This window comes from Indicator indicator, chromosome 12 (assembly GCF_027791375.1).
Source record: "Indicator indicator isolate 239-I01 chromosome 12, UM_Iind_1.1, whole genome shotgun sequence".
Lineage (NCBI taxonomy): Eukaryota > Metazoa > Chordata > Aves > Piciformes > Indicatoridae > Indicator > Indicator indicator.
In genome coordinates, this window is record NC_072021.1 from 7,303,114 (window position 1) to 7,315,572 (window position 12,459).

General features: G+C 41.9%; 1 protein-coding gene across 2 annotated transcripts in view; it reads left to right on the top strand.

Annotated features, from left to right (window-relative positions):
* Positions 1-12,459, top strand: part of STAU2 (staufen double-stranded RNA binding protein 2) — a 165,581-nt gene that overhangs the window by 32,939 nt on the left and 120,183 nt on the right. For both annotated transcript variants that reach the window (XM_054385295.1, XM_054385296.1), the window contains exons 5-6: positions 4,683-4,842; positions 9,831-9,938. In XM_054385295.1, coding sequence (XP_054241270.1) covers positions 4,683-4,842; positions 9,831-9,938 — 268 coding nt within the window. The remainder of the gene's footprint in view (positions 1-4,682; positions 4,843-9,830; positions 9,939-12,459) is intronic.

The following is a 12,459-nucleotide window of genomic DNA, read 5'->3' on the forward strand; positions in this document are numbered from 1 at the left end:
CAGGAGGTGTGCATTGTCAGAGAAGCTGTGTAACCAAGTAAAGGAGATACAGGAAGATGTGCTGACATCACTAGAGCTGATGAGTGAGAGATCAGTTGGATCTTCTCTGAGACCCTGCACATACAAAAGCTTGAATCCCCAGCCATACCAAAAGAGGAGCAGGGAGAGACAGTGCTTATTGGGATGGGAAATGAGGAGTTCTGTGATTGGGAACGCTGGAAGCTTGTCATTCTTAGCACCAGAAGGAAGTCTTCTGCTCCATCTGCAAATCTGCAACTACAATTTCAGTGCTATGGCATCAGATGAGGGCCTGGGAGCTCTCAAGAGATTCAGTCCAGCCAAGTCTGAGCCCTGCAGCAGCACCAGAAGGAAGCAGCAAATGATAATGTTGGGCAACTTCCTATATTAGGGAATGGAGACCACAATCTGTGATCCTGACCTGCTGTACAAGGAGGTTTGCTTCTTACTGGGTGCTTGTGGATAGACTGCAAAGGGTTGTCTGTTCCTCAAGCTATTGCCTGCTGTTGCACTTCGTTGTGGGCACCAGTGGTACTCTAAGGGGGCATATGGAGCGCACAAGCAATACTTTGGTGATTTGATTTTTACAACATGATCAGTCTTTGGAAGAGAAAGAATCCACCTGACCAAGTAGGATAAGCATCTTCATCAACAAGTTGGCTAATCTTGCCAAGAGAGCTTTAAAGTGATGGAGAGTAGAGGACTAAAACCAAGAGATGAAGTTATAGACCAAGTTAGTGTGCAAAGACTTAAGGGTGAGGTTGACAGGAGAGATCCCCAAACCAAGAAAACAGGGCTGAAGGGGTCCCACCCCAAGTGTATGCACACATGTAGAGGAGATCCTACAGGGCAGAATGATTTGAAAAGTCTTTATGCTCTGCATGGGAAATCAGTACACTTGAGTTCCTATCTGAAGTGCCAGTACACAAGCATGGAGAATGAACAGAAGAAGTAAGAAGTCTTTGTGCAGCTGTTGCAGGGCTGCAGCCTCTCTGGAATCACAGAGAACCGGAGCCATAACTCATAGAATGGAGTGCTGCAGTTGATGCTTGCAGGGTCTTTAGGAAGGACAGGCCAGGATGGCAAGGACAGAGTGCTGTCCTTTATGTGAGAGAGCAGTGGGGTGCATGGAGCTCAGCCTGGCAATGAGTGATAAGGCACCCGATAGTTCATGGCTCAGAGCTAAAGGGCATACCAGTGTGGGCCATACTGTGTTGGGTGTCTCCCATGGACTGAATGATCAAGAGGTAGATTGCCTGGATGTGTGTAAAATATATGAAAGGGGTAAGTAAAGAAGGTGGAGCCAGTCTCTTTTTGGTGGTATCCAGGGAAAAAGAGGCACAAGCTGAAACAGAAGAAGTTCCATTCAATTGTCAGAAAAGACTTTTTTTACTGTGTGGATGGTGAAACACCAGAGCAGGTTTCCAGACAAGTTGTTGAATCAGCCGCCCTCAGAGATGCTGAAAACCCAACAGGAAGTGTCCCTGAGTAGCCTGTTCTAACTGACCTGCTTTAATCAGGGGAGTTGGACTAGGGGATCTCCAGAGGTTGCTTCCCATCTCAACTGTTCTGTGTTACTGTGATAAACTAAGGAAAGATTTTCAGAGTAATCACATTAGTGGTGTGGAGGAGCCATGGACAGTTTTTATTTTCAGTATTCCCTAAAACAATGTTGCAAACCAAGCAAAACTGCTAAATCAAAAGGAAATGTTGATTTCATGTAAACTCATTAAGTGAAGGGAAAGGATGAAATTCTACCTCTCACTTGAAAAACTATCATTGTTTTTGGGGTAAACCTCCGTGAAACCATGGTAAATTTTTTATTTTAGATTTTGTCATATTGATAGTGTCTTGGTATTGTGTTTGTACCTTTTAGAAGCAGAGGGAAGCAGAAGGTGGATGCTGTATGTCAGAAGCAATGAAGGACCCAGCGGAGTGGGGTAGAAATTGTCATTCTTGAGCTATCTGTTTCTTGGTTTGACAGCTGCCTTTTTAAAGAATATCACCATAGTGTTTGAATTTCATTTTGCCCAAAGGACAATTGTAATATTCTTCCAGAAAAAGTGGTCAAACCCTGAAAAGGGTTGCCCAGAGAAGTTGTGGAATCTTCATCCTTGGAGATAATCCAAACACCCTGGTTAATGCCTGAACAAGATGGTGTAAATTCAGAGGTGACCCTGCTTTGGGTGCAGCATTGGACCAGATAACCTCCAAGAGCCTTTCCAACCTGAGTGATTCTATAATTTGATGAAAATGTTACATAAGCAAATGCATTTCCAGGCCTTAATAATTCCCTATAAATGTGTTAAAGTGCAAACAGGAAAGCAAAGTAAATACCTACATTTTGCCTGTCATAAAGGCAACTTAGCTCACCCCTCCGAGGCCCTATAGCCCAGAGACTTGTTGGAGCCAGTATTATAGCTTTGCTCTTTCCATATAAATGTATTTTTAGAATTAGGCACAAAGTTCAGGGATGCTGAGACTGGAACGCTTATTCACACTTAGATTTGAAGTGTGCTGCTATCTGAAAACTTTCTATTTTGTTTTATGGTTGAAACAAATCAGTTACAATTTAGTGAAAAGTCAGAAAGGCTTCACACACACCCCAAAGGAAAAAAAAAAAAAGTCAAGAGCTGAAAAAGGAGAGGGCAGTCATTAATAAGATGAAGAAGGAAACTGTAGTGCTTTGTGGTGCTTCTGAGTGATTCTGGTTTTGCTGCAATGGGCCTCGCTTTTGGCCATGCTTTTGGAATTCTGGCCTTTTTTATGTTGCCATAAAATATGTGCAAGTTACTTGTCATAAATGAGAAACCATTTCTGACAGGTCTATGTTTTTCCAACGACTACATCTCCAGTGTGTTAGAAAAGCCTTTGAGGAAGACTAGGCCGCAGAGTGAAGAGTGTGAGGCACATTCCCTCACCTGTGTAGAACATGGTCAGAGGGCTTTATGGAAATGTTCTCTTAAACGATTATAATTTTAATGGTGATTAGAACTAATTATCTCTGCTGAACTGCTTTTTCTGAGCCTGGAAGGTTGTGAGACACTCATTTTCTGTAGAAACTGCTTATGTGCACAAGCTCCTATGTTGTCACAGTGCTGTGACAGAACCTCCCCAGCCCAAGCAAGGCTTTACATCTCTCTCTTCACATGCTGCTAAGCGACAGGCAGGTTTCAGGGCCCTTGTGGCCAAGAGGGCCAATGGGATCCTGGGATGCGCTAAGAGGAGTGTGTCCAGCAGATGGAGGGAGGTTCTGCTCCCCCTCTTCTCTGCCCTGGTGAGACCTCACCTGGAATATTGCATCCAGTTCTGGGCTCCCCAGTTCAGGAGGGACAGGGATTTGCTAGAGAGAGTCCAACAGAGGGCTACAAGGATGCTGAAGAGACTGGAGCACTGCCTGATGAGGAGAGGCTGAGAGCCCTGGGGCTGTTTAGTCTGGAGAGGGGAAGACTGAGAGGGGATCTGATCAATGTTTATAAATATCTGATGGCTGGGGATCAAGAGGGAGGGGACAGGCTCTGATAAATTGCACCCTGTGATAGGACAAGGGGCGATGGATATAATAACTACAGCACAGGAGGTTCCACCTCAGCATGAGGAGGAACTTCTTCACTGTGAGGGTCACAGAGCCCTGGAGCAGGCTGCCCAGAGAGGTTGTGGAGTCTCCTCTGGAGCCTTTCCAGCCCCATCTAGATGTGTTCATGTGTGGCCTGTGCTGGATTCTGTGGTTCTGCTCTGGCAGGGATCTTGGACTTGATGATCTTTGGAGGCCCCTTCCAACCCCTAACATCCTGTGAGCCTGTGAGTATGGGGTGAGTATGGGGTGAGTTAGCTACCTTTGTAAGTGAAAACAGAGATGTTAGAGTTGATGACCTAAAGATACTGCTTTCTTTGAGAAATAATAGCTGTGCCAGTTCATAGGAAAACATTTCAACTTCTGCTTGATCTTTCTTTTGGTGTCTTCCAGACATACTTGGATAAACTGTGCCATTGTGTTTGGAAACTTTTCTGTAGGAAGGAAAAGTGGAAAACAATGTGGTGGTGATGGCTGCTTTTCTTTCAGTGCCCAGAAAATGTTTCGCTGTTCTGGTGTTGGAAAAGAGCTTCTCCCTACTCTCTGTTATGCTTTTAGAGAATTCCTTATCTGCTACAACAATTTCAATAGCTGAGCTTTAAAAAGAGGATAAAAGTACACTGCCCAGCTCCCTCACAGTCTGCCATCTGACTTTCAGCTGTCCCCAAAAGCGGAACTGTGGCATCAGGTTTCAGATGAGAGACCTCACAATCCCTCTTCCTCCATTCTACTTTCCTGGGGGACAGGAGTTGTCTCCTAGGTATGGCTTCCACTAAAGCTTTTGGTTCTCATTAGGGTTAGTCTTCTTAAGGCTCAAACCAAGAAGAGTGGAGCTACACTGTTGGGCTTAAAGGATCGTAGAGCCCTGCAGAGCCCTGTAATTGTGGCTGAAGAGCTGGTTTGCACATAGGGGCTGCTGTCAGAGTTGCTGATGGCCTTACTAAAGAACAGTCCATGTATTTGAATGTTAGGTCTTACTCAGAAAAGATAGTGTTTTATCCTTAACTACTGCTCTGTATTAAATAAAACCAATGGTTAAAATTCTTATATTCTTATATTGTTTGGGGTTTTTTTCATTACTTCTTTCCAGGTATCACTGCCCAGTGCCTAAAATATTCTATGTCCAATTAACTGTTGGCAACAGTGAGTTTTTTGGTGAAGGAAAGACTCGTCAAGCTGCTAGACATAATGCTGCAATGAAGGCCCTTCAAGCTCTCCAGAATGAGCCTATTCCAGAAAAATTACCTCAGGTTTGTGTTTCAGAAAACTGTTCCTAATCTTCATGTTGAGATGCCATACTGAACAATTCAATTGCCAGTTTTCCCATCTTTTAGTCTTTATTTTAGCCTCAGTAAGTAAAGAAGTAATACTAACAAATCCTTAGGGTTATTTCTTTGTAATAACACCCCTAACGTGAAACTGAGCTTGAGTAATAAAACTAAGTAGGCATTTTAAAGGTGGTGTGATTAAGTGAAAAATAAAATGAAATTAAAATAATTGAGATTATACCAAAAGTGGAGAAAATGTTTGTTTAATTAGTAGTTTCATGGACATGAATTATTAATCTTGAATGTGTGTTGTGCCATGAATGTGATCTTTACACCTGAAATTAATTGTCTCCGATGTACCAAAAAAGCTGGTGGAACTCACTGACAGCTCCTTAGTAGTTTTAGGCTTCTAGGCACTTAGTACCTTTTTAATAGCTAGCTTTCCCCCTGCTGTGTTTGTAAGTGGTGTATATTGCTACTTAAAAATGAAAATGTTGTGTCGTGGTTTGAAGAATATTTAACAGAAAAATTACTGTTTCTTTGCAAAGTGAATTGACAAATATAATGAAATTGCCCAGATAAGCCAAGATGAATGCACAAGGTGACAATCTCTTTTATTTTCTGATGATACCTCTTGAACTCTTGTGTGCACAAAACATTATTAACAATACCCTCAGTGTCTTGTGTGGTAATTTTAGTCTGGTTTTGAAGAATTGAGATAATTTTTTGTATTAAAATCTTTGTTCTTCCTGCCTCACCCTGCATCTACATCCTCCTTTTGATCCAAAGACAGTTTGACTTACTCTTTTCTTTTGTTACATTATTTTTCTGGGTTGTGAAATTATCTTCAAAACCACTTACTAAAATAAATATTTCATTTTTTAAAATCAAGAAAACTATTAGAAAAGAATATGTAAAGTCTTAGGAGAAATCCCTGTTTTCTCATTAATTCCCTTCTTTTCTCTTTTGATTTTCAATCAAATATATTGGTTGATAGTAAATCCTTAGCACAAACGTGAGTGGGAATCTTATGTTATTGAAACAAATTTTTAGCTCAACATTTTTGAAAATTCTGTTCACTAGTGTCTTTTATCAGTACATCCAAGATACCCATTCATCAGAATGGAAATTAAACCACTAAATACATAGGCCAATAAGTAGCAGTCTGAAGTAATTAATATAAATAAGTAACGTGGGTATGTACCTGGTTTACAGACTGAGTTTTCATAGTGTGCATATGGAATTTACCTAGCAAAAGTAATAAAATCTTTAATTAACATCCTTGCCTAATTCAGTTCTAGTGCTTCTAGTATGAGGGATGTGGAACTGCTGGAGCAGGTCCATGGGAAGCCATGAAGATGATTGGAGGGCTGGAGCACCTTCCCTATGGGCCAGAGACTTGGGGCTGTTCAGCCTGGAGAAGGTTCTAGGGAGACCTTAGAGTAGCCTTCCAGTACCTGAAGGGGGGGCTACAGGAGAGCTAGGGAGGGACTTTTTACAAGGGCTTGTAGTGACAGGACAAGGGGCAATGACTTCAAGCTGGAAGAGGGTGGATTTAGACCAGAGATGAGGAAGAAATTCTTTAGAGTAAGGGTAGTGAGACACTGAAACAGGCTGCTCAGGGAGGTCATGGATGCCCCCTCCCCAGAGGGGAGGTCAGGTTGGATGAAGCCTTGAGCAATTTGGGCTGGTGGGAGGTGTCCCTGCCCATGGTGGTGGGGTTGGAACTAGATGATCTTTAAGGTCCCATTCAAGATAAACAATTGAATCTGAAAAGCTGACCAAAAAGCCACAGAGATGAACTGATTAGTTAAAACAACTGGACACTGAGACACTACAGAAACGTTAGGTTCTATAAAAAGTCAAAATGACTTAAATCTACAAATCTATACAGGGGAGAGAATTTTTGATACCTGTTTGTTATATTCAGCAAAGACAATACCAATCAGGCAGGAAATGAAGCTAAGTGAATCTAGAAGAAATACCTTGCAAATTATCTTTGAAATGGGGACTAATCAGTGGTGCAATTTACATATAATAGTACGAAGTCCACTGGACTGTCACCAAGCCTCCAAGTCAAGAACATTTAGGTTTTCTAGCTGTTTCCTGGTTTAACCAGGTATGTATTCTCATGTAGAAATTAATGTTTAACATTTCTTGATTAATACAAAAACATCAGTTTAGAAAATCCCCAACTGCCTTTACAGTTTTAACTCTGTATTTTTTTCCACCCAAAACAGCTGAGAGCCTAGCCGTGAGTGGAGACTAGGGGCAATCGTAGACATGAAGGCTTAGACCTCAGTACTGAGCAATAAAGTTTCATGCCTTAGTCATATGAGTTCCATAAGGAAGATAAAATACGCTCAGGAGTGTGTTGGGTACTTTGGATCTAAATTTCATCCTCATTCCACAACCGACCCTTTAACTGTAAGGCCTTTTTGAGTTTCTTGTCTGAGGCAACAGAGGTGCTTTGGCAGGCACACAATGGCCCTTTGACAAAGGCAGTTCACATTCCTCTGTATCCTTGCCCTGTTTGCTGATCGCTCCCTGTTTCTGCTCACCTTGCGCTCTTCTGCCTGCCTGCACAGTGAGAAATTAAGATAGCAGTTCTCTTCTTCAGTGGTTTAATAGCCTTTGAAGTTTTTTATCCTTAATTAAGTTTTGGAAAATTTGGGTATCTTGAAATTAAAGAATAACATATTAGAATGCATTAAGGAAACAGGAAGATGAAAAAGTAAACCCCTGTATTTACATGGATCCCACTGCAATGGAATTCTCTGAGTTACTATTGGGACACAGGTCTAGATTGGTACCAGCAGGGATGTCCTTGCTCCTCTCTCTGTTATCCTTGGAAGCACAGTGGCACTGATGGGGGAAGAAAGCTCAATCTAGTCATGTACTTGAGGTCAGCAAGACTCCAATGTGTACTGGCTGTGATCCACACGTGTTTTTTGAGGCATGGTACATCAATCACCATCCATGGCTCACCCAAACAGGTTAGTTCTGAAGTCAGCATAGTTTTACTGAGCTAGACCAAGTCCCATGGTAAGGGACACCTTCCACTAGACCAGGCTGCTCAAGGCCTCATCCAACCTGACCTTGAATATCTCCAAGGAGGGGGCATCCATGACCTCCCTGGGCAACCTATTCCAGTGTCTCACCACCCTCACTCTAAATAATTTCTTCCAAATCTCCAGTCTAAATCTATTTTCCTCAAGCTTCAATCCATTTCCACTCATCCTATCCCTATAATCCCTTCTAAAAAGTCCCTCCCCAGCTTTCTTGTAGCCCTCTTCAGGTACTGGAAGGCTGCTCTAAGGTCTCCCTGGAGCCTTCTCTTCTCCAAACTGATTGTCAGCATCCTTTATAAAACGCAAATGTAACTGAATCCAACACTGAGTAAGATTCTCACAGAGGTCTTTTACAGAATAGTAGTATCCCACTCTTTATATTTGATGCTCTTTATATCTTCAAAATACAGTTTTACTTTTAAAATAGTGTCCTTTAAATGCTGCTCAGTTGATTTTTCTCAGTGAACTTCTAATCAAATGAATAAATTCTGAATGACTTCCAGATTACATTTCGTTATATGAAATGAGCTATAGAGGTCTTACGTAGTTTCATTCTAACTGCCCTGGTTACTGCTTTGCACTGTATCCTGTTTTTTTTTCAGCAGGTTCTGTAAATTTTATGGATTTTAATTTTGTCTTTTTCTCCAGATCAGTGTCAGGGATGTAAATTGCTTTTTCAGACTCAAGATTTTGCAGCCATTTAATGAGACAAAAAGTGCTCCCAATCTGCATGCTGTAGCTGACTGCTGGAGTTTTGGTTATTAATACTAAGATTATTACATTATTAAGAGCTAACAAACAGTAGTCTAAAAGATGGATGAGTTTCACAGTTAACTTGAAGAACCTAATGCTTTTTTAATGTAATTTTATAACTTAGATATTTGCAGTTTGCAGCTATGCTGGTGGCTGAAGTTTTAGATCAAACTTTGTTATGTAAGATGGGAACTCTGCAGGAATCCACCTAATTCAGCACAAGTTTCTTTGATGTTTACCTCCACTAATAAAAATTTAGGAGCCTGGCCAAGGTTACAGGGCTGTTGACAGATCCCAGTTTGAAACTTTTAGAGCTTTGCTGTTTGAAAGCAGCTGAAAGTGAAACCTCTGAGAACTAAGGAAGATGTGGCCTGGGAGACAAACACCAAAAGGTAGTGGTTGCAGAAGCTGATCACTCTCTGACTGATCCCTGTGCTGGTGGTTGTCTGAGAAAAAAGACCAAAATGTAAAGCAAAGCTGAACTTTAGGCAGCATAATGTTTGCATGTGCCTTTTGTTGTTTTCTCTCTTAGCCTCTTTGGTTGTTATGTTCCTGTGGATAAATAAATAATGTTCTGTGTTGAGCAAGCTGCTTTCTGCCACTGCCTTTGCACGCTGATTCTAACTTCCAGAGGCAGGTCAATGGGAGAGGCCATTAACCAGCAGGACCTGCTGAGGACACCTATAATCTCGTGGCCCAGGCAAAGTGTGAGAGTCATTGACTGAATTTCTTCTGAGGGCAGTAGTCTTCTGTGCTTTCCGAGAAGTACAGGAGACTTCTTCCTTGCTTGTAAGGGGCACCCACAAAGAGACTGAGAAACAGGCCAAAGGATCTGCTTGAGCCTCATCTGACAAAGGAAGTGTGTATTCTGATTATCATTACCCATGTCATTATTAAGGCTAAAATCCGTACAAGTTATTTTGCCAGCTACAATCAATCTATTAATTCTGCGTGTCTTCCCTTTTATTGTGAAGCCTGAGGGCAGTGTATGTGGCTTCACAGCCAGTGGCTGGCTGAGAACGGCCTGCTGAGATGGGTGTACAAAGCTGATTTACAGGAGAACTCCAAATCTTTGAGAAATCAGTGGAGAAGCATATTTTTTGTCTTCAAAAAATTGTAATGTGATTATGTATTCTTTGTTTTCAGAATGGAGAAACAGGAAAAGAATCAGAAGAAGATAAAGATGCAAACAAGTCTGAGATCAGTGTAGTGTTTGAAATTGCTCTGAAGCGCAATATCCCTGTCACTTTTGAGGTATGTTACCTGTTTGCTAAGAAAGTGCCACTAAAACTCATCACAGTTAATAATGCTGATACAAATATGACATTTAAATTCAAACAAAATGTAAATTAAAAAATGAGTGGTGTATCAGAGTCTGAGACACTGGGTTTAGTATTAAATTAGATGTTCTTTCGGAAGGATTAAGAGAAGAGATCTAATATTTGCTTGCAGACAGGTGGATGGCAGAGAGACAGTTCAAGCACCTCTGTGTAGTGCTGTTGGATTAGGATCAGTAGCCACACTCAATATAATTTGAAATAATCTTCAAAACAGTCAGCCAAAGTCTTTGCTTTAACTGTAGGCATTCATCCACTACAAAAAGTTCCCACTGAGACACTTTGCATCCAATGTGCCGGCTATCTTTTTATCTTCCACAGTTTGACTCCTTATCTCTCTCTGCTTTAGCTTTCATGGTTGTTTGTTTTTCTTTCTCATTTCATATGGTTTTATCTAGGAACCTACTTCTGACACCTTTGTTTACCTTAAGTAGCACTGAACATTTGGAATAGCTCCAATGCTATCAATGAACTAAGCTCAGGAGAACGAGGGATAGTAACAGGAAGATTTTTCCGATGAGAAAGTTTACACAAACTAGTTGTAAAAGTCTAATGTTGTGGTAGGAACCAACAGATTTTCAGGATGGTTTGTTTGTTTTTGGTGGTGATTCTTTTTGTTGTTGTTGTCTTTTTTTAATGCAGAAAATGCTAAACTCCTGAAAGTTTTTTCTTCCTGCTTTTTGTTTTACATTTAAACTGAGTATATATGAAAGACATGGGGAGTGCCTATACTGGAGATGGTTTCATGTGTTTGCATGTCTGAAAAAAATAATTGTCATAGAATCACAGAATCACCTTGGTTGGAAAAGATCTTTAAGGTGATTGAGTCCAAGGAGAAAACATGCTTGACTAATGTGATAGCCTCACAGATTGCACTGGGTTGGAAGGGACCCTCAAAGGTCATCTTGTCCATCTTCCCTGCATTCAGCGGTGACACCTCTGACTACATTAGACTGTCCAGAGCCACATCAAGCCTGATCTTGAATGTATCCAGGGACAGGGCTTTAAATGCATCCCTGGGCAACCTCTTCCACTGTTTCACCACTCTTGTAGTACAGAACTTCCTCATGGCTTCCAACCTAAACGATGGTGCGACTGAATAGGTAGATGCAGGGAGAGCAGCAGATGCTGTCTGTCTTGACCTTAGCAAGGCTTTTGACGCTGTCTTACATAATATTCTCATAGGCAAACTCAGGAAGCGTGAGTTAGAAGAGTGAGCACTGGGGTAGATTGAGAACTGGCTAAACAGTGGAGCTCAGAGGGTTGTGGTCAATGGCACAGAGTCCAGTTGGAGACCTGTAGCTAGTGGTGTTCCCCAGACATCAGGACTGGGTTCATTCTTGCTCAGCATCTCATCAACAACCTGGATGAGGGGACAGGGTGGACCCTTAGCAAGTTTGATGGTGATATAAAACTGGGAGAGGTGACTGACACTACATCAGGCTGTGCTGACATCCAGCATGACCTGGACAGGCTGGAGAGCTGGACAAAGTGCAATCTCAGGAAGTTCAGCAAGGACAAGTGTAGGGTGTTGCACCTGGGCAGGAATAGCCCTGTGCACCAGTACAGACCTAGCAGCTCTGTGGAGAAGGACCTGGGAGTGCTGTTGGACAGCAAACTCACCAAGAATCAGCAATGTGCCCTCATGGCCAAGAATAGCAATGGTCTCCTAGGGTGCATGAAGAAGAGTGCGGCCATCAACTGAGGGAGGTTCTCCCCACCCTCTACTCTGTCCTAGTGATACCACATCTGGAGTATTGTGTCCAGTTCTGGGCTCCCTAGTTCAAAAGGGACAGGAAACTACTAGAGAGAGTCCAATACAGGGCTAACAAAAGGATTAAGAGATTGGACCATCTGTCTTGTGGGAAAAGACTGAGACCTGGGCTGTTTAGTTCTGTGTAAATGTGTCCTTGGAATTGGAGAAGATGTGGGAAACAGGAAGAGCATGTAGAGCCACATAGCTTTCTTGTCTATCCTGTTTGGTGTAATATTGCTGGTTTTAATTGCCTAGGAACTTTAGGGTGAATTCTAGGAATTTGTCTCTATTCAGTAGTTAACTACAATAAAAGCATTCCATTGGGACAGAAAACAAGCTTTGCTCCATGCTTGTCACTGCTGCATCCTTACCTAACCTTTGTTCATCAACTTTTAAGTCAAAAAGCAGCTCCTCCAAGGCCTTTGTGAGATTGTCAATGGCCAATTTTAAAGGAGTAATACAAACCTCATTGTTGTAGGAATTGTTAGAATAGCTGTAAAGTGGCCATTTTGCTGCTTAATCTCTCCTTGACTGTAGGCTAAATTCTTGCTTTTTCTGGTTCTTATGCAAGATAAGGAGCAGCTGAGGGAACAAGGGATTGTTTAGTCTGGAGAAGAGGAGGCTGAGGGGAGACCTCATTGCTTTCTACCACTCTTTGGAAGGAGGTTGGAGTGAGGTGGGG